Source organism: Mastigoproctus giganteus, chromosome 4, assembly GCF_048544385.1.
Source record: "Mastigoproctus giganteus isolate SK-2022 chromosome 4, ASM4854438v1, whole genome shotgun sequence".
NCBI classification, from domain to species: domain Eukaryota; kingdom Metazoa; phylum Arthropoda; class Arachnida; order Uropygi; family Thelyphonidae; genus Mastigoproctus; species Mastigoproctus giganteus.
This window is the reverse complement of record NC_143578.1, coordinates 137,494,929-137,522,919: the sequence shown is the minus strand read 5'-3', so window position 1 is coordinate 137,522,919 and position 27,991 is coordinate 137,494,929. Positions and strand designations below refer to the sequence as shown.

General features: G+C 37.6%; 1 protein-coding gene across 1 annotated transcript in view; it reads left to right on the top strand.

Annotated features, from left to right (window-relative positions):
* LOC150087085 (DNA-binding protein SMUBP-2-like) overlaps positions 1 to 27,991 on the top strand; it is a 460,431-nt gene that overhangs the window by 352,978 nt on the left and 79,462 nt on the right. Inside the window, exon 15 of the mRNA XM_090372370.1 lies at positions 11,114 to 11,306. Within this exon, the coding sequence (XP_090228496.1) occupies positions 11,114 to 11,306 (193 nt within the window). The remainder of the gene's footprint in view (positions 1 to 11,113; positions 11,307 to 27,991) is intronic.

Sequence of the window (27,991 nt, the reverse complement as noted above, 5' to 3'; positions counted from 1 at the left end):
CTCCACATTGCTGTTCACAACTTCAATTTTTGCGTTTGAGAAGCCAGACTTTACAAAACAGTTCACGACAGTTTGTTTTCTAATTGCGTTTACTGAAGAGGAAATCCATTGAATCGCATCTAGGATGCTGATTTTCTTTGCAAGGTCACTCGCACATGTTACATCGTTCATGTTTGCAATGAGATGTCTTAAAACACGTTTTCTGTAGTGAAGTTTAAAATTTTTTATTATCCCTTGATCCAAGGGCTGACACTCTGCAGATGTGTTTGGTGGCAGAAAAACGATTTGAATGTTGAACAATTCAATGTGCGGGTGAGATGCAGCATTATCCATGAAAAGAATAATTTTTCTGTTTTGACGAATCATGTTTTGGTTAAAGTGACTTATCCATTCGCTCATGATATCTCGTATCATCCACGCTTTTTTATTAGACTTCCAGTCAACATTCAAAGGATTTGACTTTATGCCCTTGAAACAATGAGGATTTTGTGGTTTTCCTATAACAAGAGGTTGTTCAAAGTCTCCCAGCATATTTGTACACAATAGTACAGTCAGGCGTTCCTTATAAATTTTTCCGCCCTGGCACTTTTCGTTTTTTAGACTCATTGTGTTTTCAGGAAGAGCTTTAAAAAACAACCCTGTTTCGTCACAGTCGTAAATATCCTTAGCTTCAAAATCACGACATAAATCTTCCAGTTTGACAGTCCACTCTGTTACAACCCCAGTATCAACAGATCCACCTTCACCACTTACGGTTTTCCAAGAAATTTTATGCCGAGTTTTGAACTTGTCTAGCCATCCCACAGAAGCTTTGAACTCATTTACTCCCATAGATTTCACAACCTCCAAAGCCTTTTCCCTAATAATAGGCCAATTAATGGGAATTTTTTTTAGCACGTTCACGACAAAACCACTCATACATAACATTGTCAATTTGAAGTCCAACAGTTTTTGGGAATCATTTTTGAACCTGATCATTTCCGTGTTGCCAAAATTGTTTAAGCAGTTTATTTTTTAACCTGATCATTTCCGTGTTGCCAAAATTGTTTAAGCAGTTTATTTATTTTTTTCTTTAGGATGTCGCTTACCTGATTCCCGATTTTGAATTTTGCAGCGAGATTGCGAACACTATTTTTTTGCAGATCATACGCATTAATGAGTTCGACTTTATCTTTTAAAGTTAAATGTTTACGAGAAGACATTGTGCACTTCACACGACACTGAACAAAACTAAAAACTGAAACTGAAAAGACGAAAGGCCGACCATATCCCCCCCCTGCACACACCGAATTCATCAGAAGTTTTACATGTGCCTTAAAATTCTTGAAAAAGGGTTTAGAACCGCGACGTAAACCTTGATAAAATTCAGAGAATTGGAAATAGAAAATAAACACACGATTGAGGCAATACGTGGGGGAAACGTTTCTAGAAAAAGGGCCGTAAGCTCGCCCGCTGACCGTTATAGGGAGATCAAATTAAGTGCTAATCTAAACGAAATAGTGCAGATTGCCTGTCCACGTCCGTTACAGAGAATGTCCGCTAGACAGAAGCTGCAAACACGTTAAAACCAATAGAGGTGAGTTGGGGAATTTGAAAATGTCCATTGTAGAGAGATGTCCGTTAACGAGAGGTGTCCGTTAGGAGAAGTTTCACTGTATATTTCCAGTTTTTCTCATTGAAATTAAAGGTAGAGAAGTAGATATTTTGCAATATTAGTTCTATCAATTTTTTTTTTTTTTTTTATGAGAACCCCAAACACGAGAGGTATTAGAACCTATAGTACTTATTACCGTGCTTCGGTTGGAGGTTGAGAAGACGAAAGAAGATATTTGTTGATATTGGACTTGAACTTCTTTAGATTTTAATTTTCAGGAAATACGTATGAAGGAAGGTTGTTCCAGAAAACAGCAGTTGAATGAATAAATGAGGAACATGAAAAGTTGGTTCTGTGGGTTTGAAGTTGGACAGTAAATGGATGTTGGCTGGTGGCGGCACGTGTTCGGACTGTTTTGAAAGAGAGAGCGGGAATTATAGAAGCCAATTCAGAAGAACAGTGCCCATGGAAGTATCTGTAAAAGAGGCATGCAGCAGAAACAGTGCGTCTATGAGAAAGCGAGTGGAGAGACTCTGTTAGAGATGAATCATTAATTAACCTAACTGCCCTCTTCTGAATGGAATCAAGAAGCCTGAGAGAGGTTTTGGGGGCACCACCCCAGATGTGGGAACAATATTCCATGGCAGGGCGGATTTGCGATTTATACAGAGTGAGCAGCTGTTTGGAATAAAAGTAACGGCCGAGAGCGAAACAGAAAACCAAGTTTTTTAGATGCAGAAGAAGCAATATTTGTAATATGCTTGTGCCAAGAGAGATTAGAAGTCAGGGTAATCCCCAAAAGAGATATATCATTTTGCCTAGAAATCAGAGTGTCACTAAAGATAAGCATAGGAGCAGAAGAATCCTTTTTGCGAGATATAAGACAAGACTGAGTTTTAGAAGGGTTGAAATCAACTAAGTTGTCTTTGCCCCACTGGAGAATTACCTGAAGATCGGCATTTAAGGAATTGGTAGCAGATTTTCGAGAAGTTGAAGCTGATTGAGCAGGACAAGGTTTCTCAAAATGGAACGTGGAATAGAATGTGCTATCATCGGCAAAACTATGGATAGGATTTCTAGTCAATGGAAGAAGGTCATTAACATACAAGAGGAAAAGAGTGGGGGAAAGAACTGAACCTTGGGGGACACCAGTATTAGTGGAGAAGTTAGAAGACAGAGAGCCATCTATCATCACCCTCAATGAGCGATCAGAGAGAAAACTGGATAATCAATTACTAAAAACAGTTGGCAGACCATAAGAATGGAAGCTTGTTTAGAAGACCTTTATGCCAAACACGATCAAAAGCCTTTGAGATGTCAAGAGCAACCACTCTTGTGTTTCACCGAACCGTTCCATTGAATTAGTCCATAAATGGGTAACATAAGCCTGAATATCACCAGTGGATCGACACTGATGGAATCCATACTGGCGATCGTTGATCAGACGGAAGGTTTCTAGGTAGTTTAAGAGTTGGCGGTTAATTGATTTCTCCATTACTTTAGAAAGAGTAGAAGTAATTGCAATGGGACGATAATTGGATGGGAGGGATTTGTCACCCTTTTTAGGAACTGGCTGGATATGAGCAAATTTCCAAGCAGAAGGAAAAACACCTTTGGAATAAGAAAGTGAAAAAAGGGGGCAAAGAATAGGAGTAAGTTCAGGAGCACAGGTTTTGAGAACAAGTGGAGAAATACCATCAGGACCTGGAGCTTTCTTAGCATCAAGATTCATCAAAATCCTTCTGATATCCTTTTGACAGAAGACCACAGGAGGCATTGAATGGAGCGTGTTAGGAATGGTGGGAGGTGTTTTACCAAGATCATTAATACATGAGCTCGAAGAAAAATCGGATGCTAGCAGGTCAACTTTATCCTTGGCTGAAGTGACAACAGAACCATCTGGTTTGGACAGAGGTGGGAGCAGAGATGGGCAAAAGTTGCGGCCAATTGCTTTGGCAAGAGACCAGAATGCTCGGCTACCATTAGGGCAAGAAGCAAGTTTTCTACTCTTAGCCTGTTCAAACTCTAGTTTGGACTGATTAATAACTGCTTTACAATTGTTGCGAGCTTTGGTGTAGGCAGAAAATGAAACTGAAGAATTAGAAACAAGCCAATTACGATATGCAACATTCTTCTCTTGGACAGCCTTAGCACATTTATTGGAAAACCAAGGTTTAGATAAAGGACGAGATTTTAAAGTGGAGTGTGGAATAAAGGATTCCATTCCTGCAAGAATAATTTCACTGACACGATCTGAGGAAACGTTGACATCAGAAGTTTTGAAACAGTAATCAGACCAAGGAAAAGAAGAAAAGAAGTCTCGCAGGTCATCCAGTTGCAGCATAAGAACCTCTCAGATGCTGATATGAGAGAAGAATGAACAATGGTCCCAACACTGAACCCTGGAGAACTCTACTAATAACATTTGACCACAAAGAGCAGTGTCCATTGATTACCACTCTCTCTCTCTCTCTTGTCTCCCACTCAATCATCCATTGTAGCAACTTTATCCATTGTAGCAACTTACCCTTAGTGCCATATCTCTCCAATTTGTACAGTAGTTTTCCATGTGCAACAGTATCAAAAGCTTTCCTGAAATCCAAGTATATGATATCAAAATTATTTTTGGCATTCAGTTCCTTTGTGACCACATCATAGTATCCAATCAGATTGGTTAGACAAGACCTCCTTTTAATAAACCCATGCTCTGTCTTAATTATTACTGCAGTATTATCTAACTGAACCTGCAATACTTCTTTAACTAGTGATTCCATTATTTTCCCCGGAACACAAGTTAAAGTAATAGGTCTTGTTAGTTACTTGTGTCGCCTTTTGAACCCCTTTTGTGAATTGGTGATACATTTGCACACCTGCAGTCTATGGGGACCTCCCCTGAGTCCAAGGAAGCTCTCATAATTATGGCTAAGGAAATAAGCAAGAGTTTGCTTACTTCCTTTGCTGCCTCCTTTAATAGAACTGGATACCTGATATTTTATCAGGTATCCTTCACCTGATATTTTATATGCATCCCATACATTCTTCTCTGCTACAAGCCTTATTAGTTCATCTGACAACCATTTAGGCCTAAACCTTGAACAGTATTTCTAAGTTGGAATGAAAAGCCTAGTGGCCTCCAAAATTAAGTCCCTGAAGTCCTCCAATTTAGAATTCAACTTTGGTAACATCATCAGTTGATCCCACTGTAGAGAATTTAAAAACTGTCTGAGACCCCTGTAGTCACCTTTACGAAAACAATAGCTCTTCTCTTAAGCCTTGATTAGTTACATCTTTAAGTAATTCCCACATCAGTACATTGTGATCACTGTCACCCAGTAGTTCTTTTATCTACAAATTCTTAATGCATGAATAATCACTGCTGATAATCAGATCAAGAGCATTATTCCTTCTGGTTGCCTCTAGAACATGTTGCTGTAGAAAACAGTCATCCAATAAATCCATAAAAGTCTTGCTAGTGTGCAAGTGACCAACCCACAATTTCCAGTCGCTATCTGGAAAGTTAAAATCCCCCATTATAAGACATTCTGATTTACTGACCCAGTGCTTATTTCACACCAAACATACTCAACATTGCATTGTTCACCACTTCCTTCAATTTTGTGTTTCTTAACTAACAGCATAACCCCTCCTCCTCCCTTCCTGTCTATCCTTTCTGTACACATTGTACTCCCCAAATTTGAATTCTGCACTGCTTATGTCTGCGTGACACCACATCTCTGATATCCCAACAATATCTGCCTTTGATGTCTTGACTAGCACTTCAAGCTCATCAAATTTATTAACTATACTCCTAGCATTGGTGTATATGCAAGTATACATGCACCCGTTTCCACCCTTAGTTACCCTAACACAGCCCATGCATTTATTTGTTCCACTATGACTCCCAGCAGTCCTGGAAATCTCCATTGTCTTGCTTTCCAGGCTGCTGGTCATTCTAATAGAAGCAGTGTAAGAATCACTTTTGCCTCTGCCTGCGGCCACTGTTAACCTTTTAGTCTGTGTATCCTAAACCTCATTTGCCATTTATTGCTTTATCTACACCTTCTTGAGGTAGCATACCCTGGTTAATGTTGTTAACCACCCTGCCTAGCTTTACATCATAACCATTAACTTGAAATGCTCACATCAGTTTCATTAACAAATTTTGAAAGTGGTAAGTTATCTAAGTACAGTATTTTAGCAAAATAGTAATAGTAATAAGAAAAAAAAAAAAAAAAAAAAAAAGACTTAAATCAGCAGTAATACAGAAAGACAAATGATACTGAATCTGAAGAATAGTGATGGCATACTTATAAACCAGAGAAGGCATAATTCAAGTAGAAGAAGACTACTATAAAGCATTACATAAGAAGCGAGAAAATGATGCCAGCAGTGGGAAAGATGGATCACAAATTAGCAACACATATGACATACCTGATATCCTTCCTGATGAGACAGAACATGCATTGAAGAAAATGAAGAATCAGAATGCCATGGGTGAAGATGAAGTTACTGTAGAGTTGTTAAAATTAGGAGGAAGAGACATGACACAAAAACTGGCAAAACTCTTCACAAAATGCATTAGAAAAGGTGTAATGCCTAAGGAGTGGAATAAAGCGATCATATTTTTGCTACATAAGAAAGGAGATAAATCAGAAATTGGAAATCATAGATGAATTAGCCTGTTATCCCACATCTACAAGTTGTTCACAAGGGTCATTACTAACAGATTAGGCACCTCCGATGCCAGGTGGGAAGGAGCAGCAGTGAATAGCACACACTTCTTGATTAAACTGGAGTTCGAGCCTGTCACCACCAAATACAGAGGATGCGGAAAGGTCAGGGAATGACCACTGCATATTCCCGGAGCAATATGGCCTTAGTTGCTAATGCTCCTAAAAAAAAAAGCAAAATAACAAATAAATAACCGATTAGAAAGAATATTTGATGAGAATCAACTGAAAGAGCAAACTGGCTTTAGGACAGGATTCTCAGCTATGGATCACCTTCACGTAATATCTCAGCTAATGCAGAAAGCAAATGAATATAAAACACCATTATGCCTGGCATTTGTGGATTATGAAAAGGAATTTGATTCCATACAGCTTAAGGCAATGTTTCCGGCACTGGAAAGACAAGTCATAGATACCCCATACATTATGATTTTGAAGAAAATATAAGAGAATGCTACCTCCTTTATTAGACTTGACAAAGACAGTAGGAAATTTAAAATTGAAAAAGGACAAGGAGACACAATATCTCCGAAGTTGTTTACAGCTGCCTTTGAGGAAGCTTTCAAAAGATTAGACTGGTCGCAGAAAGGAATCGATGTGAATGGAGCATTTACCATTTACCATTTGCACATGACATTGTGGTCATAAGCCACGATCCCAAAGAATTAGAGGAAAGCCTGAATCTGTTATGCAGAGTTAGTAAGGATTTTGGACTAAAGATGAATATATGGCTAAAATAAAAGTAATGATGTACAAGTTTGCCACAGAAAGGGATATAATGATTGAAGGAGCAGTATTGAAAAGGTGGAGTCATATACTTATCTGGGACATTGGCTGGAAGTCAAAAGAAGAATAAATTTTGGATGGATAGTATTCAGGAAATATAGTCGTATACTGAGTAGCAATATCCCAATTTGTCTGAAATGTAAAATAATGAACAAATGTATACTCCCCACCATGATGTATGGATGTGAAACTTGGGCACTCACCAAAAGAAATGAAGAGAAGGTGAGAACGATACAGCGAAGAATGGAACAAATTATATTGGGAATCAGACTGTTAGATAAGAAGAGAAACACATGGATTAGGCAGCAAACTCAAGTAATGGACATTCTTATCAAAACTAAAGAATTAAAATGGTCTTGGGCAGGACACAGCTCGAAGACATGATGAAAGATGGACTAAAAAAATAACAGAATGGTACCCAAGAGGAGCTAGAAGAAGCCTGGAAGACAACGACGGAGATGGACAGATGAAATTCACAAGTTTGTGGGTAGTAAATGGATGGCCATTGCACAAAAGAGAAGGAACTGGAAAGTTGTTGGAGAGGCCTTCATCCTGCAGTGGATTGAAAATGGCTGATGATGATGAAGATGACCAAGCTTATATTATCTGCATTTGCTATCACTTGTAGTTCCTTCATGCACTTTTTTTTAAGGATTCAGAATTTTCACAAACGCTGTTCATGGTGCATATCTTGTAAGGGAAGGTCGGGCAACACCGCTGTCCATATGCTTTCTGAGGACAGAGAGACACTGTGGTTATCTCTAGAAAAATGTTGGTATTGACATGGGGTTCGAAAAGAATATTCTTGAATCTTGGGTGCTACTTGCTACATTTCTCATCATCAGATAGCAGTGAATAAAATGTGCATTTTTGTACACTTCTTTTATTTTAGCCTGATCTCCCCCCTTTCTTGCCATTCATCACACTTGCACCATCAAATGTCTGAGCAACTAGTTTTTGAGTATTTCCTTCGAGGATTGTCTAACTGATCTAGAATGCACTTCGATATTCTGTCTGCCATTTGAAAAAACCCAACAATGCTCAAAAATGTCTCCATTCAGTTCATATCTCAGAATAATTACCATTTGTATATGTTATGGAAACATCTGTTGTGTCATCAGCCATGACAGCTATAAATGAAGCTTCTTAATTTCTCTTTTTATGTCATCCCAGCATATTTGCAGCAAACAGTCAAGGATATCAATTGGAATAGTTTTTGAAATGCCTTTAAATGCTGCATTACTTTCTAAATGGTTCTTTAAATTGGAATCTAATGTACTGGCGAAATTTATTAATCCTCTGAATACTCCTGGATTTTTAGAATTGTCTTTTTCATCATGTCACGTAAAGGAATTTAAAACTGTCCACAAAATTTAATGCAGTCTATTATTTTAGATAATACCTCATGATTCTTGGTAACTTTTCTGTTATGTTTGCCGATCGAAAGTTTGTAGGCCTCACTAAGCTGATCTTTAATATTTACGCTTCCTAAAAGCGATAGTGAAATCACAATAACAATACATTTCTTCAAACTCATGTTTTAGTTTTTTTCTTTCATTCTGTTTAAGTTTGTAAAGCCACTTTTTGTCCATGTTAAGTCACCTCCGAACAGTAAACATGGAAAACAAAATAATGCATTTTTAACTTCACAACCACAAAGCCAACTTTTCCTTTGGTACCATTCAGTTTTAAAACTGCAAATATATTTCTTATTATTACTTATTCCCTGCTGAGAAATTTTAATCTGGTGTGGGGCGGCCTTCTTTTTTAATCACATTTTTTTCTTGGAGAGATAATTGTGAAAAACTAAGTTGCTGAAGTTTATTCACTGTCACGTGATTTACTTCATTGGGAAGCATGGAGGCCATGATCGAATCAAATTTCACAAATTCATGGCCCAAGAGGCCCTTGTGCCAAAAAACCCAAATACAAAAATACAACTTACACATCACCTCATAATATAACTTCAACTCACCAAGTTCAAGCTCAATTCACAGTTAAGCTGTAATCACATAATTACACTGTTGAATGTTGAGTATTGACTTAACACTGATATTATTTAGTTACTTAATGGGAATTCGGTCGAATAACAAAAAGACACAGACATTGTGGCTACACAGCCATCATGATCGACGATGAAATCTGCACTGCGCTCTTTACAGTTGACTTTGATTCATTTAACCTATAAAAAATGTATGTTGGCTGGTTGCCAATGGCAACCACCTACCAGATATTCACTGGAATGCAAAATGTGTCACTGCCTGGCGCACAGTGAGACCTACGGTTAATTAAACTTCAAAGTTGGAAATGATTTTGTGTTTTTATTCATTTATTATTCAAATGATACTGGAAATAGAGGATGTGCATACTATATGTGGGGTCCTGTTAATAAAAATATTCATTGCATTGCATTGTTCTTCACAAAATTTCATATAACTCCTTTCACTGTATATCTTGATTTAAATAGCTGGGGGTGCTGCAGTGCCTATGGACGAGCCACCTGTGGTGGTATATATGTATGTATTTATGGCTTCTGTGATTTTTGCTTTAAAGGTATTCCATAATTCAAATAGGCGCCACCATAGCCAGGTGGGAAGGAGTGGCAGTGCGTAGCACACACTTCTTGATTAGACTGGGGTTCGATCCCGTGACCACCAAATACGGAGGATGCGGAAAGGTCACGGAATGACCACCGCATATCCCCGGAGCAATATGGCCTTAGTTGCTAATGCTCCTAAAAAAAACCAAATAATAACAAATAATTCAAATGTATTTGCTCTCACTCTGCAATCTGCACAATTAATTGATGCTACATAGAATGAGGAAGATGAAGAAAGTTGACTGTAACCACTTCATCTTCCAACTAATGACTGTGTGATTACTACCTGCATTGGTTCTTGTGTTTTAAACCCTGTGATGTCATCTAATTCGTGAGTATATGATGAGGTCAAGAATGTTCTCACTCCTAGTATTATCTCTGACATATGGTACAGATGGCATATTAAATTATTGCAGGGCCTTGTGGCAGCCTTATAGTAGCCAATCAAATTTTTTATGCATGATCTTTCCTTAATAAATTCATGTTGTGATTGCCTTACGTAGCTTCATTCCTCTGAGATGATGTTACATTACATATTTAACTACTGAGTACAGTTTTGTTGGCGCTTCCGTAGCCAGGTGGGAAGGAGCAGCAGTGCGTAGCACACGCTTCTTGATTAGACCGGGGTTCGAGCCCGTTACCACCAAATACAGAGGATGCAGAAAGGTCACGAAATGACCACTGCATATCCTGGAGCAATATGGCCTTAGTTGCTAATGCTCCTAAAATCAAATAACAAACAAACAGTTTTGTTTTGGGTGGTAAAAGATGCTCACATCTGCTGGTATCTAAAACTAAGTGATGTATGGAAAGTTGAAAGTTGGTAACAAAGAATCAGAAGAGTTATATATGACAATCATAAAAATAGTAGATTCCCTTGGATATGGTATAAAAAAATATAGCACTGCCAAATAGCAGCCTCAGTTTGTATTGCCACTAAACTGCCAGCAGAGCCAGGTGATGACTTCAAGTTTTTTGCTGCTAATTAGATTTGGATTCAAATCAGAGCATAACTCAGAAAAAAAAAAAAAAAAACTCAGAGATCCTTGATCCCCCTCCTGTGCTTCACCAAGGTCATCAGTACATTTCCTCATAGATTCAAACAAAAAACTTTTTATTTTCTGTGTGGCTCTTTGTTTTAAGCCTGATTCTACGGTTGACTGTAGAATCAGGCTTAAAACAAAGCCTCTGATAGCACACCTCTAATACACCAGCACTACCAAATGGTAGCTGCCAGATTTTTGCTGAATACTAGATTGGCACTGTATAGCCAGTATTACAACTGGCTGTACAGTGCCAATATGTGTACAATTGGCAGCATTGTAGGTAAGCTACATAATACACTCAGCAGTTAACATATTAAACTGAGCATATCTTACTAATTCAATTTAAATTTATTTTTAGAACTTGAAGAGTTCGAAAGACCAAAGCAAAAATGGAATACAGCATCACTAACTAATCATGGTTCAAAACCAAAGAATCAGCCTAAAGTTAAACCAAAATCTTCAGAAAGTGCTGGAAGAAAAGACTCCAGAAAAGATAACTTAATACATGAAAGGCAAACTGATTTTCTTGAAAGAACACAAGACTACTCTAGGTACTTGTTTAGTGTTAATTACCTCTTTGTTGTGCTTAAAACACACATCAAAATATACTGTTTGCAGAGTTCTTTTTTTTTTTTTTTTTTACTTAATCTGAAGTTAATATTACTAAGAATTTTACACCCTGAATTAGACAGAATCACCTATCCTGGCGAACCAGTCATTGGAGAAGCAAAATATTTAGATGGTATATTTAGTTCTTTGCGAAGGAAGTTAGAAAAACAGAAAAAAAACAGGCCCTAATCATAAAGTAGTGAAAACACAATGGCGCTTCCCCCCTTTCTGTAACATCAGTTAATGTTGACTGAGCAGATATTTACAGATTTCAGTTATGATGGGAAAAAAAAAATTTAGTCTGAGAATGGAAGTGAAACTGCTAGTTGTATGTCAGCTGGTTCTGTTGACGGTATGTTACAGGTTGTTCAAAGGCTGAATCTATAGGAAAACTAGAAGGAAGACTAAAGATAGTGCTGAATGCCATTGAAGAATGGCATCCATCCATTCATTAGCTGCCAGTAACATTATGCATTATATTTCTCATAAAAGTTGACGCAAGGTGAGAATTAACACACACAAGCCATAGCTACAAAAATTAAATGAAAATCTTATTACAGCAAAGCTATGAACATATCTTCTAGGGTCTGTAGTTGTCACTAGGTGCTGTGAGGATGGCATATTGAATGCTGGAAAGTGAGCAGCTACTGTCAATGTTTACCTCTGCTGCAGAAGTATACATATGTGTGCTGTTTCCCACTAGTTTTCATTTTGAAGATTATACCTGAAAACCATTTTAGACATTAAAATCCATAAATTCTTCACCTTTTTGTTTAGGTGCATTCACACGCACATATATATATGCATGTGTCTGTTGTCTTTTCCATGACTGTGTCTGTCCATCTGTGTGCAGGTAACACAGGGACACCCAGTGAATAGAGTTGTCGTGAAATTTTATACTTGGGCCTTTTAAAAATATTTGCCATTCCAAATTTCATTAAAATCGGATTAATACGAATACAACAATTAATATTTTGTTTTTCCCTACAAATTGTATGAAATGAAGAAATTCATTGATTAAATGTAGTTTTAATGCAGTATTGTTACTTTTAGACAGTCTGTGCACACTTTGTGTGTATTGTTATGTAAGATGAATGCGATATCACTTATAAAATATATATTGTCAGCACCACGCCAAAACTACGAATGTGCAAATTTGGCACTTTTTTACCTAAATGCGTTCTTGAGGTTGTTTCTTGGTCAATTACACCCTGTCAAATATGTGTATTTCAAGGCTAAGTGGTTGAAAATGTTACATACATATTCACTTATCTGTGAAGAAAAACACTTCTCACCATGCAGATTCATGAGTATGGCACTTTTATTAGTTTGACATGGTAAATACTGACAGAGCAATTCATGAAAGTACCACTTTCGTTAATTTGAGAGAGAGAGAGAGAGAGAGAGAGAGAGAGAGAGAGAGAGAGAGAGAGAATCTTCATTGCAACATTTGATTGTAACTGGTTACAAGGTTAAGTATTGCAAACTTTCCCTTCACGGCCAAAAGGCCAAGGGTTTACAGATAAGAGGTGTTACAAAAACATTAAATACCATAGGACATTCAAGAACCAAAACAAGATGACATAAAATGATATAGGAATAAAACGAAATGACAAATACATATACAATTTACAGTGGTGACTGTTGTCCTCATAGTTCATGGGAGAGAGCAGCAAGAGCACTGTCAGGCTCGTTTCCCGTTATGCTCACTAATTAATTCACACAGGTCTCTAACTGGGGTAGTTTCACTTCCGTCTAGACCAGGGGTTGCCAAACTTCTTTGACCGTCGACCCGTCAAGAGTCTTGACTTTTTATTGACCCCCTCTAATTTACTATTATGTAATTATAATAGGACAAGCAAAAAAGACGCTTATGTGAGTTTTTTTTTTTTTGTAGTTGTTGGCGCATAGGCTTCTGTGGCCATAATGCACATCCCAAGGTTTTTGCAGTACTTTGATCCAAGCCCGAGGCGGGAATCGAACCCGAGACCTTTGGGTTGCCAGGCAGGCACTTTACCCACCCGGCTAGCCTGGTCGGCTATGTGAGTTTTTAGATAGTTTATTTTATAGTTAGTGTTTATTGTATGTATAATATAGTATATATTATTATATTGGCTTAACATCAAAGGGATACGTTTTTGTTTTTGATGTCCTTCTTAACATTACATATTTGATAGGAGGGATAAATAATATATAAAATATAAAATTTAATTTAGATAACAAAATAACAATAATACAATCTTCCTTATACATATGAAAATAAGACTTTTATTAACTTAGTATACAATTTACTAACGTTGTCAATGTGAAGGGTGTGCTCCGTGACTCTTGACAAGATTAGCAATGTTGGGTTCAAAATTAGTAAGTTTCATCCTTAAAATCGCCACAAAATTCTATATCTAGCTTATTTCTTTGTTTTGTTAAAATGGAATTAACATGGCTGAAACGAGCTTCAACCATGTACAAGCTTGGAAATGCAAGCAAAAAGGGGAGTACCACTTCAGAAAGTTTTGGATATTTTTCTTCAATGTTTATATTTGTCTAAAAGTAACTTACAGTCCTATTTTTAAAAAGCGTCTTAGCTTCAAGATCAACTGACAATTTTCAATAAGTTCATCTTGTAAGTTACATTCGATATCTTGTAAGTTACATTCAATATTTTCAATATCTGCAGAAAATGGTGTGATAATCCAATCTGGAATGTGCATGTTTTCAAAATCTGCAAAGCACAATTTAAAATCATCGCTCAAATTTTGAAGATATTTTGTGTATATTTCTAAGTTTTCATCTTTTACTTCCAATTGCCGTAGATTCAAAAAGTACTGAAAATCTTTTCGTAACAATGATGATTTAAATTAGGCTAATTTAGCTTGGAAGCCTAAAAATATCGTCTGAGCTTGAATAATCGTGACATCTTTACCTTGTAGACGGGGCTGTACATCATTAAATTTTGAAAATAAGTCCGCCAAGTAGAAAATATGATTCTTATTTCACTTCAGTTTATCACCCAAAAACAAGTCGAACAACTCAACAAATCTTTGTATCTTACTTCAGTATTCAAGAGTAATTGGTTTGATACTTCATCATTTTTTTTCACAAAGTTTGGCAAACAATTGCGATTTAAGAGGATGAGCTCTAATTTGATTAATAGATTTAATACACACTCTTAGAGTATCATGCAGTTCATCACTGAGAGTTTTTGCCACCAAATGGTTTCGGTGCAACACACAGTGAATAGTACATCCACTTTTTCTTTCAGAAAGGCAGCAAAACCTCGATAATGGCCCACCATTGCAGGTGCACCATCTGTGGCTACTGCTGTTATATTAGTAAACCCAAGCACGGTACTAAGTACTATAGGTTCTAATACCTCTCGTGTTTGGGGTTCACATAAAAAAAAATGGAATATCATACTTATTTAAATATTCATCAAATCGCTGAAAAATTGTCAACCCCGTTCCATCACTTTCAAGATATTTTGCAAATAAAACTTCGTCAATGTTTGGTTTTACTATAATATCTTACATAAGCCATAAGAATAGAACTATAAAATGTAGATCCATCAAGTTGGATGGAGAACTTACTATTTTTGAGTTCTGATACTACAGTTTTTTTCTACTACTTCAGCTATATAACCAATACGAATTTTCATGGTATTTGCACTCAATGGTAAGCATTTTAAAACAGGGCCAGAATCTGTTTTCATTATGGCTTCAATTACTTCTTTGATTGCGGGTATAACAATGTCCTCTGAAATTGTATCTGGTTTTCCGTTTCTTGCTATATTAAAAGAAATATTGTAGGAGGCTGTTAATCCTTATTTATTGTCAGCTTCGGCAGGTGGTTTCATAAGTGATTTTATAGTTTGGTCGATGTGTGTATTTCTCTTTCAGTTCTTTAAAAAAGTCAAGATCTTTATCTTTCTTATTGGGATGGAGTCTTTGAAGATGATCTTTCATTTTTGCTGATTTCATTGCATCATTACTAAAAGTTTTTTTCACAAAGAAGACACATAGGCCTTGTTTCGTTTGTTAATGAAGCAGTAAACCCAAGTTTCAAATATTCTAATGAATATTGTCTGCATTTCTTTTTAGAAACTGAAGCTACATTGTGGTTACTGGAGTTGAGGTTGTCAAAGACATTCTCTCAGATAAGCCAGACAAGCTGTACTTGCTACCTGTGAGTCTAAAACGCTGATGGAACTGATATTCGGGTAACACTCAAGTCAAGTGGACCCAATTTCGGCAAAGTCCGGATGGTCTGTGAGAGCCAAATCCTCTGCTTGCACCTTCACGATGGTGGGACTGTTAGTAATCCTGGGTATAACCTCCATGTACAAGTACGTGGTGGGTGACCATTCAGGTGTGAACCAACGTAAGCAGGGGTGGCGCCCACACCACATGGAGGAACGCCGCCCCTCTATGTTACCAGGCAGTACTAGGTGGTAGATGACTCTCATCAACCGGTGCAATACCACCATTTTGCTTATTGGAGGCTTGAAGTAGTGGATATCTGTTATCTGTTTTTTTTTTTTTTTTTTTAAGGGGCATTAGCAACTAAGGCCATATTGCTACGGGGATATGCGGTGGTCATTCTCTGACCTTTCCGCATCCTCCGTATTTGGTGGGCACGGGTTCGAACCCCGATCTAATGAAAAAGCGTGTGCTACACACTGCTGCTCCTGCCCACCTGACTATGGAGGCACCTTGAAGTGGTGCAACCCATGTTTAGTCTCCAGAGCTAAGTTCCAGTCAACCCTTCCCCATCTCTTCCATCATGCAGTATGAATGATGACTTTTGAGGTTATGATGAACATCGTGGTGAGATCCAATATTCCTTACATTTCGAGGGTACAGCTCTAAAATGGTGTTCGCAGGCCGGCCGCTAGTTAGTACACCAGACCGAACCTATCGGTAACTCTCTAGGAGGCTTCCGGATCAGCTAGTGTATAATCTTGCTACCTCTACCCTGCCAGATAGTGACTGGAGGGAGTCCGAGAAGTGTGTATGCGGGGAGCATTGTCGAGGCCACGTTATGTCAAGGATCTGGGTATATTCTTAACATGTGTACGCCATATCCAAAAATTTCATTATTTCATACAGCATGTCCCACCCACTTTTTCTTACTATTGAATACACCACGAATTGTCAAACTAATTGAGCAAGCTTATCTGCGAAAAGATCTAAACCTCCCAAGCACTTCTTAATTCATTTCACAAATATACGTGGTCTCAATTCTAATCTCAATGATGTCCATTTCCACTTGCAGTCTGCCAAACCCCATGTACTTTTTCTGACAGAATCTCAGTTATCGGTTGATTCAACTACTGCTCATCTCAGATGCCCAAATTATTCCCTGTATGATTCTTTTCACCTCAAAGGTGGTACTTGTGCATATGTCCATTCTGATATTCCCTGTCAGAGACTTTTCAATTTGGAATCTCCTCTCTTTGATCTTCTCTAGCTTAAAATCTCTCTACCTCATTGTGTCAAATTCATCTGTTGTCTCTACCGTTCTCCCAACTCCACTAATCACTTGGAGCTCTTTGACTTCCTCTCTTTGCAACTTGACTTTCTCCAGTCCAACTTTCCTAACAGTGAGGTAATTTTCCTTGGTGATTTTAATATTCACAACTCCAGCTAGCTTCCATTTTCTAGTTACACCGACCTAGCTAACTTCTGTTTTCTAGTCACACTGACCTAGCTAGCTTCTGTTTTCTAGTCACACTGACCCAGCTGGTAGAGATGCTGAGGCTTTTGAAATTACTAATGATCTTGCACAGATTGTTCATTTACCTACAAGAATACCGGACAATCCTAATCATACAGCCAATACGCTTGATCTTTTCCTCACAAACAACCCTTCTAAGAACACGGTCGATGTGAGAGGTCCTTTAGGCACTTCAGATAACAACTTGGTGATTGTCTCTTCTCCAACGGAACCTTTATCTCATGGCTATTCCCAATCTCGTGTTGTTTGGCATTACAAGAATGCAAAATGGGATGACCTGCGAGACTTCTTTTCTCCTTTTCCTTGGTCGGATTACTGTTTCAAAAGTTCTAATGTCAACATTTTCTCAGATCGTGTCAGTGAAATTATTCTTGCAGGAATGGAATCCTTTATCCCACACTCCACTTTAAAATCTCATCCTTTATCTAAACCTTGGTTTTCCAATAAATGTGCTAAGGCTGTTCAAGAGAAGAATGTTGCATATCGTAATTTGGCTTGTTTCTAATTCTTCGGTTTCATTTTCTACCTACACCAAAGCTCACAACAATTGTAAAGCAGTTATCAACCAGTCCAAACTAGAGTTTGAACGGGCTAAGAGTAGAAAACTTACTTCTTGCCCTAATGGTAGTCGAGCATTCTGGTCTCTTGCCAAAGCAATTGGCCGTAACTTTTGCCCATCTCTGCTGCCACCTCTGTCCAAACCAGATGGTTCTGTTGTCACTTCAGCCAAGGATAAAGCTGACCTGCTAGCATCCCATTTTTCTTTCAACTCATGCATTAATGATCTTGGTAAAACACCTCCCACTATTCCGAACAAGCTCCATTCAATGCCTCCTGTGGTCTTCCGTCAAAAGGATGTCAGAAGGATTTTGACGAATCTTGATGCTAAGAAAGCTCCAGGTCCCGATGTTATTTCTCAACTTGTTCTCAAAATATGTGCTCCTGAACTTACTCCTATTCTTTGCCGCCTTTTTTCACTTTCTTATTCCAAAGGTGTTTTTCCTTCTGCTTGGAAATTTGCTCATATCCAGCCAGTTCCTAAAAAGGGTGACAAATCCCTCCCATCCAATTATAATATTGCTTCAATTATCTTCCCATTGCAATTACTTCTACTCTTTCTAAAGTTATGGAGAAATCAATTAACCACCAACTCTTAAACTACCTAGAAACCTTCTGTCTGATCAACGATCGCCAGTATGGATTCTGTCAGTGTCGATCCACTGGTGATATTCTGGCTTATGTTACCTATTTATGGACAAATTCAATGGAAAAATTTGGTGAAACACAAGTAGTTGCTCTTGACATCTCAAAGGCTTTCGATCATGTTTGGCACAAAGGTCTTCTAAACAAGCTTCCATCTTATGGTTTGTCAACTGTTTTATGTAATTGGTTATCCAGTTTTCTCTCTGATCGCTCACTAAGGGTGTTGGTAGATGGCTCTCTTTCTTTTAACTTCTCCACTAATGCTGGGGTTCTCTAAGGTTCATTTCTTTCCCCCCACTCTTTTCCTCTTATATATTAATGACCTTCTTCCATTGACTGGAAATCGTATCCAGAGTTTTGCCGATGATAGGACATTCCATTCCACTTTCCATTTTGAGAAACCTTGCCCGGCTCAATCAGCTTCAAATTCTCGAATATCTGTTACCAATTCCTTAAATGCCGATCTCCAGTGGGGCAAAGACAACTTAGTTGATTTCAAACCTTCTAAAACTCAGTCTTGTCTTATATCTCACAAAAAGGATTCTTCTGCTCCTATGCTTATATTTGGCAACACTCCGATTTCTAGGCAAAATGTTATATCTCTTTTGGGGATTACCCTGACTTCTGATCTCTCTTGGCACAAGCACATTACAAATATTGCTTTCTCTGCATCTAAAAAACTTGGTTTTCTCTTTTGCTCTCAGCATTAATTTTCTTCCAAACAGCTGTTCACTCTGTACAAATCACAAATCCACCCTACCAATGAATATTGTTCCCATATCTGGGGCGACACCCCCAAAACCTCTCTGTCTTCTAGATTTCATTCAGAAGAGGGCAGTTAGGTTAATTAATGACTCATCTACAGAGTCTCTCCACTCATTGTCTCATAGATGTACTGTTTCTGCTGCTACAGATACTTCCACGAGCACTGTTCTTCTGAATTAGATTCTATAATTCCTGCTCTCCCTTTCAAAACAGTTAGAACAAGAGCCGCTACCAGCCAACATCCATTTACTGTCCAACTTCAAATCCACAGAACCAACTTTTCATCTTCCTCGTTTATTTATTCAACTGCCGTTTTCTGGAACAATCTTCCGCCATATGTATTTTCTGATAATTAGTCTACAGAAGTTCAAGTCTAATGTCAACAAATATCTTCTTTTATCTTCTCAACCTCAACCCAAGCACAATACTAAGTACTATAGGTCTTAATACCTCTCATGTTTGGGGTTTTCATTAAAAAAAAAAAAAAAAAAAAAAAGGTTTATATTGTGACCATTCATTAGGTATGTCCGTTAAGGAATGAAGTGTATGCCATTCGGGCAGCTGTTTCTGCTCAGAGAGATGCGAGGTGGTTATCAGACAGCACAATTCCTTCATTTTCTTCTTAATTGTTTGGAATATTGATGCTTTAAAGATGTCCAGATATCACATGTAATTGGGCTGGCTGCTTGGTGTCTTTTTCTTCTGATATCTGTGGATATCCACCGTTTATGGCAGGATGCGAGTTCATAGCCATATCGGTTTGCAATTTGACACATCTTCGACTGGGAGGTCATGTGCAGACGTTTGTGTTGTTGCATCCTTGATATCTTGTATTCTTGTCATCGATGCTAGTTTTCTGTTAGTGCCATCTGTTTGAGCTGGCTGATGCACATCTCCCTTTGTACTATTTTTATCAGGTTTATTTTGAGGGATAATACATGGGGTTTGTGGCAAGTTATTGGGGTACATGTGAGGGGGGGGGTGGAGGCTTGGTCATATGATGAGTTAACCATTGCAGGCACTGCGTTCCCACAATGACTGTAGGTGTATGTGGCCCGGAAGGCACTAGTCAGCTTTGAGACGTTTACTTTGCTACATTTTTTGCAAAGGACCTGTGCGCAGGGACCATTGCACACCACTATGTTTATGACTTCTCCGAAAAGAGCTCTGGCAGGTTTGTTTAGCATGAGTGAGTTGCATCCTGGAATTTTCTTAAAGTTTGGCATGGTAAATACTGACAGAGCAATTCACAAAAGTACGACTTTTGTGTTGTTGGCATGCACAGTAGGGTGAGGTGAGGCCAGCTCGTGCATGCTGTTACATGTATGGTTTTGTTTGTCTCAGTTTTCCAATCAGTATTATTGTTTAGTTGTCCTTTGTAACATCTCATTTTTGCAGTCAAAAGTAAAATTTGGAACTCATTTCAAATGGAATCAGATTTAGAAGATGAAGATTGTGATCCCTTTAATGACTTTGAAGCTTCAGACTATGATAAAAATTATCTACACTCTGATGGAAATAGTGACTCATCACGTAAGGCTTTGATGTGCATGTACTTGTTAAAAATTATCCCCAGTTTAAAAACTGTTAGACACATTTTTTGAGCCAGGCCATTCAGAAATGGAGTGTGACTCAATGCACTCTGAAGTTGAGATAAATGCCAAGTATGTGCCAGTGTATGACCCTGAGGGATAGGCACAAGATTAAAACCTACACAATTCTGTATAAATATCATGCAATGCGATGACTTTTGCAATTTTACTTTTCTCGCCAAACAACTTAAAGGCACTGTTCCTTGGAGAAAAATCTGCTGCCTTGAATTTCAAAATGGACAGTACAGGCATGTCACAATGTTTTACAAAACAGACTATAAAGATGAATTTATAACAGTAAACCTAAAAAGACCTAAAAGAAGATCCAGCAATGAGCAACCTAACCTTCCTAAATTCTATAATGAGGAACTCTCAAGCAAAGCTTAAAGATTTAATGAAAATGTGAATATTTGACAACACTGAAGGAGTATCACAAATTCTATTTAAATTTAAAAGCATCAGTAGAAATAAGGGATAATTTAACCAGCACTGGATTTAAATGAAGAATCTGAATTTGAAGATGATATTGAAAATTAATATGTACCAACTTGTATGTTATTGTAATTAAACATGTGTTATTAATATATTTTTCATTTATTTATACAGTGGAATCTCGTTAATACAAAGTTCAAGGGACCTAAATTTTCACATTTTGTAATAACGAGGTTTATAGTAACGAGGGCGGCGCCTCCGTAGCCAGGTGGGAAGGAGCAGCAGTGCGTAGCACACGCTTCTTGATTAGACCGGGGTTCAAGCCCATCACCACCAAATACAGAGGATGCGGAAAGGTCAGGGAATGACCACCGCATATCCCCGGAGCAATATGGCCTTAGTTGCTAATGCTCTTAAAAACCAAATAACAAACAAACAGTAACGAGGGCACCCAAAAATGTTAATTTTACTTTTATCATTTTTTTTTTTTTTTTTTTTTTTTGGCACTTACTATATATCTAAGAATAATAATAAATAATAATAATATCAAAAATAAAATAAAATAATTAAAATAAAAAAAAATAGAAACAAAAGCCTTGTCTAACAATACAGTAGGATTAACACACTTTTTAAAGATTTTATTTTATTTGTAAGATAAACTAAGAGAAAAGCAATTAACAGAAATGAAAATATTGTACAGTATATATTTTGATATATACAATATTTTAGTATCACAGTAAAAGAATTAATCTTAATATAAAAGGAGACATACAATCCATTAACTTTCTGATAAATTAATCTAATTTAAAGAAAGAATCCAATTTTGTTTGCTCAGTTTTTGTCATATATGCATTTTTAACTACAGCACAGACATTATAAAATGCAATAGTTTTCTTTATCAACATCATTGCAGGACAACACATTCTCTGTTATGCTCACTGCATTTTGGGCATTTTTTTTAGATGGTAGTGTGTATGCTTCACTTTTGCTGTAGCCAGTAACAAAAATGTCATTTTGCTTGGCGCTTAGCAGCTCATCTGGTGTTGTGTTGCTGTGATAGAAACTACATGTAACTTCCCAAACTCTTTAAATTCGCCAAAAAAATCCATAGCTCCTAATTCCTCCATTCCTCAATGTTGCTAACACATTCATCTGCTGGACCATGTTTTTCAATGATATTCTCTCTAAAGCCACTCTTTCTGAAGCAGTTGATCATTACACTTGATGCAATACTGTCCCAAGCAATAACAAGATTACGGATAGTATCCGTAATCTTGTTATCCAAGACATTCCAGTTTAGCTGCAAATTGTTCCCTCCCTCCTATGTTGAGGATCAAGTACCTTATCAGTCAGGCTCTATGTGCTCCCTTGTGGTTATAAATAATGCCTTGATCCAATGGTTGCATAAAACTGGTGATAACAAAAAAAAAAAAAAAAAAAAGGTAAACTGCAGCCATTGTCAGGATGGAAACCTCCTCAACAAGTCATGTTGAGGAAAATGGACCATAATCTACCACGCTGGCCCAGTGTAGGTTGGCAGATCGACCGTATTTAGAAGTCGGATCATATTCACTTGATCCCCGGCCTATTCAAAGAGTGTGTGCTACTTCCCTCCTGCCACTGACCACTCAACTACGGATGGTAATGGGAGGTTAAAAACACAGCCATATATTTGTCAACTTAAATGTCTCGGCAGAATGTGCTGTAGAACAATCCATAATCATCAAAATCTTTCTTTTTACTGAAGCCATTCTTCTTTCCCCTTTTGATAACCAAAATGAAAAATTCTTCCTGTAAACCAAGCATTTCTGTTGGCCACATGATCACAGGGGAGTTGGTTAACTTCTTTAAAACATCTTGGCTTGGGAAACTTACCAATCACCAGTAGGCATCCATTTGCATTTCAGCATAACAGAATAGTGTGGCGCCTCCGTAGTCAGGTGGGAAGGAGCAGCAATGAGTAGCACATGCTTCTTGATTAGACCGGGGTTCGAGCCCATGACCACCAAATATGGAGGATGCGGAAAGGTTAGGGAATGACCACCGCATATCCCCGGAGCAATATGGCCTTAGTTGCTAATGCTCCTAAAAACCAAATAACAAACAAACATAACAGAATAGTGAGTCTGTTTATTTAATTTTCCACCATGACAAGACTTCCCTCGAACAGCAAATATTCTGTTTGGCAGAAATTATCAAATAAACCCATCTCATCAAGATTAAAAATATCCTTTGCCTTATATTTTTCAAGAATGGACTGTACAGAATACAACCAGTCTGTAGCCTTTTCCTTGTTGACTAAGCCAGACTTGCTGCAAACATTTCACGAAACCAAGTTATTCCTGTGTTTAAATCTTTAGAGCCAGCCACTGCTGCATTTGAAGTTACTAATTCCATGTTGCTGAGCCAGATAATTTGTCTTTCCTTGCAAAATCAGACCTGATATTGGCAAATTAGATGCATGCATTTGTTGGTATCACTTGAAACGTTTTGTTTCAAGCTCGTCGTAATTTGAACCAGGAATTCATTTCCTGATTTTTTTATCGCTGCTTCAGTGTCACACAATTGAAGTTTTTTTTTGGTTTTTCAGTATTGTAGATGAAGTAGGTAAAGGGATGTTGTATTCCTTTGCAATGTCCATTATGCTAAGTTCAATCCTATCAGCCTTTTGTATAATTTTCAGTTTAATTTCCGGCCTCAATTCTGTCAGTTTATATTTTGTAACCCACTACTAGATGAGATTTAACATAAACAAACTTTAAATTAATTTAAAGACACAAGTTCCGAAAAAGACATCAGCTTAGATAAAATAGCATAAAAAATAGATTACTGTATACTGAATCGAAAGATTTTTTGAACTGGCGTAACAATTGCAACTCACCTTAATCCCGTGGAGAACAAAGGAGTGTATGTAAACAACTTAGAAAAACTGTTTTTATTCTTTTGTTAATTTAACATGATGTTTTTCAGAATGCACTTACGTTGTAGCTACTATAAACTGGTTTTGTTTACACAAAAATAATTTCTAACAAATCAGTGCCATCCTTCAGGAAGCAGGGAACCGGGTGGCCAGAGGTAATAATCAGACAGCTGTGCTAAGATTTGTATTAAATGTACAAAATAGCAATATTTATTTCTCATGGGGTGAAAATGAACTTTGTAATACATATTAACCAAATTTTGTAATAAACAAATATATTTACATAAAAAAGCCTATCCTTTTGCAGGAGAATGGTATGACTTCACATAAATGAGTACTTTGTATAAATAGAGTTTGTATTAATGAGATTTTACTGTATTTATATGTTATTCTAACCTTGTTTTATTAATAAATTATTCATTTCTGACCACAAAAATTCTTACCACAGTAGACTTTCAGAATAATGGCACCTTCTGGGAAGGTGTCGTTATTCTGAAAAGGTGTCATTATTTCGAGTTTCCCGTCATCTAGAAAGTTTTATTTTTAATATATTTAATGCAGAATAATGAGGCTAAATAAGAAATGGAGAGATTAAGAATGCAGTTTTATTAACTGCACAAAAAAACATGTTATAGTCTGCCATTAATACACTTCTATTTATGCACCATTCTATTTTCTTTATTATATGAAGTTAGTCTGTGTGGGTAGCACAGTTTTATCGTTACCACCCTCCCCACACTGGGTGGAAAAGGCCCAGGTTCAAATCCCGTGTATGACGCCAGGAATTTTATGGGCTTTTTTCCACTCTGTGGATGAGTTAGACAGTCTCAGGCGTAGATAGCAAGGTTTTTTTCCCCAGAAACTGGCTTTTCATCCAGCAAAATAGGCAAATCGACTAGAGAACACACACAATTAACAGATATAATACGTGTGGGTTGGTGCCTCCGTAGCCAGGTGGGCAGGAGCAGCAGTGCGTAGCACGCGCTTCTTGATTAGACCGGGGTTCGAGCCCGTGACCACCAAATATGGAGAATGCGGAAAGGTCAGGGAATAACCACCGCATATCCCCGGAGCAATATGGCCTTAGTTGCTAATGCCCCTAAAAACTCAACAACAACATGTGGGTATACGAATTAACTTTCTGAGTGACCCTAATGTAATAGTTTGGATTATATCAAGTTTGTAGCTAAGCTTTAATTTTTTGTTCTTTTCGTCTCTGTATGAGGTTTATTAACTTTAGGAGCCATAGTGAGGGGTTTTTAATTTAAAATAAATGTAAAAATGCGCTATACTCCTTGATATCAGTACAAAATTAACTTTTAAAATGGCGGACGTAAACAAATACATTAATCACGTGACTTGTCAGTTTCATTTTTTGGCACTGCAAGGCATCTGCACTGTATGTAAACATCTGATTTCCATGTGCCATTAGCTCCAATGTTCTGTTATTTGGAGTGCTTATTTCAACAATCTACTGTAATTACAACAGTAAGAGTGTATAAAGTATTAAGTAAAAGTGTATTCAGTATAATAGAAGTATTCAAAAAAGTGAGCCTTTAAGTCAAAAGAGCAGATTCAGAATAAGGCTTTAGCATAATGATTTAGAATAAAAGTATTCAAGGTGAGCCATTAGGCCAAAAGAATTAATAAAGGCTAAGATAGCCTGAGTTGGTTTAATGCGCGATACCCTATAAATAATCAAAAATTAAATAAAAGTAAAATGATGATGAGGCTAATTATAAATAGGATACATTCCATGATATGTTGACTGGGGTATATATATACATACAGGCAACCCCAGTATAACACGATACTTTTACATGGTTTTGCTCTAATATGATTGATAAATTGCAGCAATTCTCGCACAACAAGGCACTTATATAACACAGTTAGAGAATTGTGGGAAGCCCGTGATTGCTGAATACGGTGCTGTTTCTTGTATTCTGTCATCTTGCGAACTCCCCTGACCATTTGGTCGTCCCGGTGTATAAACAGAAAATTTAATTTAATTTAAACCTTGCATAACACGGTGTTTTTGAGCTTTTGTGTGGGGAAACCCTGCTATTTTGGATGTAATTTTTCAACGTTTCCATTCTCTTTTGTGAATCTCTGCTGTTGACTTGCTAGTGGCTATACAAAAAAATTGTGGGAAATCTCCATATTTTATTTTGTTGAGAAATCGGTGTGTTAGGTTCTGTGCTATTGAACTTGTGTTTGTTTGAGATGATAAAAATTGTGACTTTGAAACATGCAGTTCATGACTTAAGGTTATTTTGGTTTTTAATTGATTGTTTATAAATTTTTCTGGGTATGTATTACCAAATTTTGTTCTTAAGAACCGTATTGGAATAATTTCTTTGTTGTGGATTAAATTGCACCCATAAATTATGCCTAAGGAAAGTAAAAAATCACCGCTCAAAAGACATTTTTTTGGCTGACGAGGCTACTAGTGACGGTCGTGTTCCAAGCCGCTAAGTGGATTTTTCTTATTTATTGATTTGAAATTATTGTTTTTCTAAAACTTTTGATTTAAATTTAGTAGTATAACATTATTTTGTGATTTTTTGATTAATTTGATGTATTTATTCTTTACTCGGCCTTGTAAAAGTATCGGTAAGGGTTTCCACGTGTTCGTAACTACCGCTACCGTTATTAACTTTCCCACCATTGTGATACCGTACTAGATATACCGTAGGTTATATACCGTACTAGATAGCGTTAGTTGAACTTCGTTAGCAGTTAAATTGTACGTTTAAATAAATACATATAACGACTTAGATTACAAACGTAATATAATTAATAACATAACATAATTAATTAATAAATTAATAGAATCATGACTCAGACCAGAGCAGCAAAGCAAAAGGCTCAAGCTAATGGAAGTGCTGTGGCTCAGAGCAGAACTGAGGGGGGCAGTTGTCCTCTGACTCACAGCCTTATAAAATGCACTGTTTGCTTGATGTTTGCAGAGCAATCGGGTACGGGACTTGATACTGCCAAGGGGGATGTCTTTGTGTGTGCGCGATGCAAGGAGTGTAACGATATCAGGCAACAACTCGGCGTTCTTTTGGGCCTATATGAGAGCTTGAAGGACAGGGTGGATGCCCTCGAAGAAACTAAATTGAGGGGCCCATCAAGCTCTCAGCTGCCCACATCAACGCCAGAGCTTGCACTTGGGCATCGCGTGACACAGAGACAACCCCCAAGGCAGAATGCGCTGGTCCCGAAGGAACTAGTAGTTGTTGGTGACTCTATTGTCAGGGAAACGGGGAACATGCTTTGTAAAAAAGATAGGTGGAACAGGACCAGGGTATGTCTGCCAGGGGCAAAGGTTGATGACGTTGTAGAGCGAATATCATCTTTTAAGGGCACAAAAGGTGATATAGTTGTACACGTTGGCACTAATAATATTAAGAGTAGGAGACCGGCAGAATTACTTAACAAGTACAGGTCACTGTTGAACAAAAGCCGAGAATTAGGGTTGAATTTGAAAGTGTCTGCAATTCTGCCCAGACACGATAGGAGGGAGTATATGATGAGAGCCTTGTCGATCAATTCGGCCCTGGAAAGATTGTGCAAGGCTCAAGGGGTAGAATTTTTTTCAGCCTGGACTGTACTTGTTAACAGGAGAGATTGCTTCTACAGGGATGGGATACACTTAAATAGAAAGGGTGCAAGAATATTTGCTGATGCTATCGAGGCAGTGTTAGGTGGGTCGGAAAACTGCTAGCTTGGGGGGGAGACAAAGACCAATAGATTGACAGTAGCCACTGGCAGAGGTGAAAGAGATTCTTGCACTGCTTCTATTAGAATGAGCAGAAGCCTGAAAAACAAGATGCATGGTATTTCAGAGACTGCTGGGAGCCATTGTGGTACAAGTAAACACATGGGTTGTGTTAGGGTAGCTAAGAATAGAAACAGGTGCAGGTATACTTGCGTGTACACCAATGCTAGGAGTTTAGTAAATAAATTTGATGAATTTGAG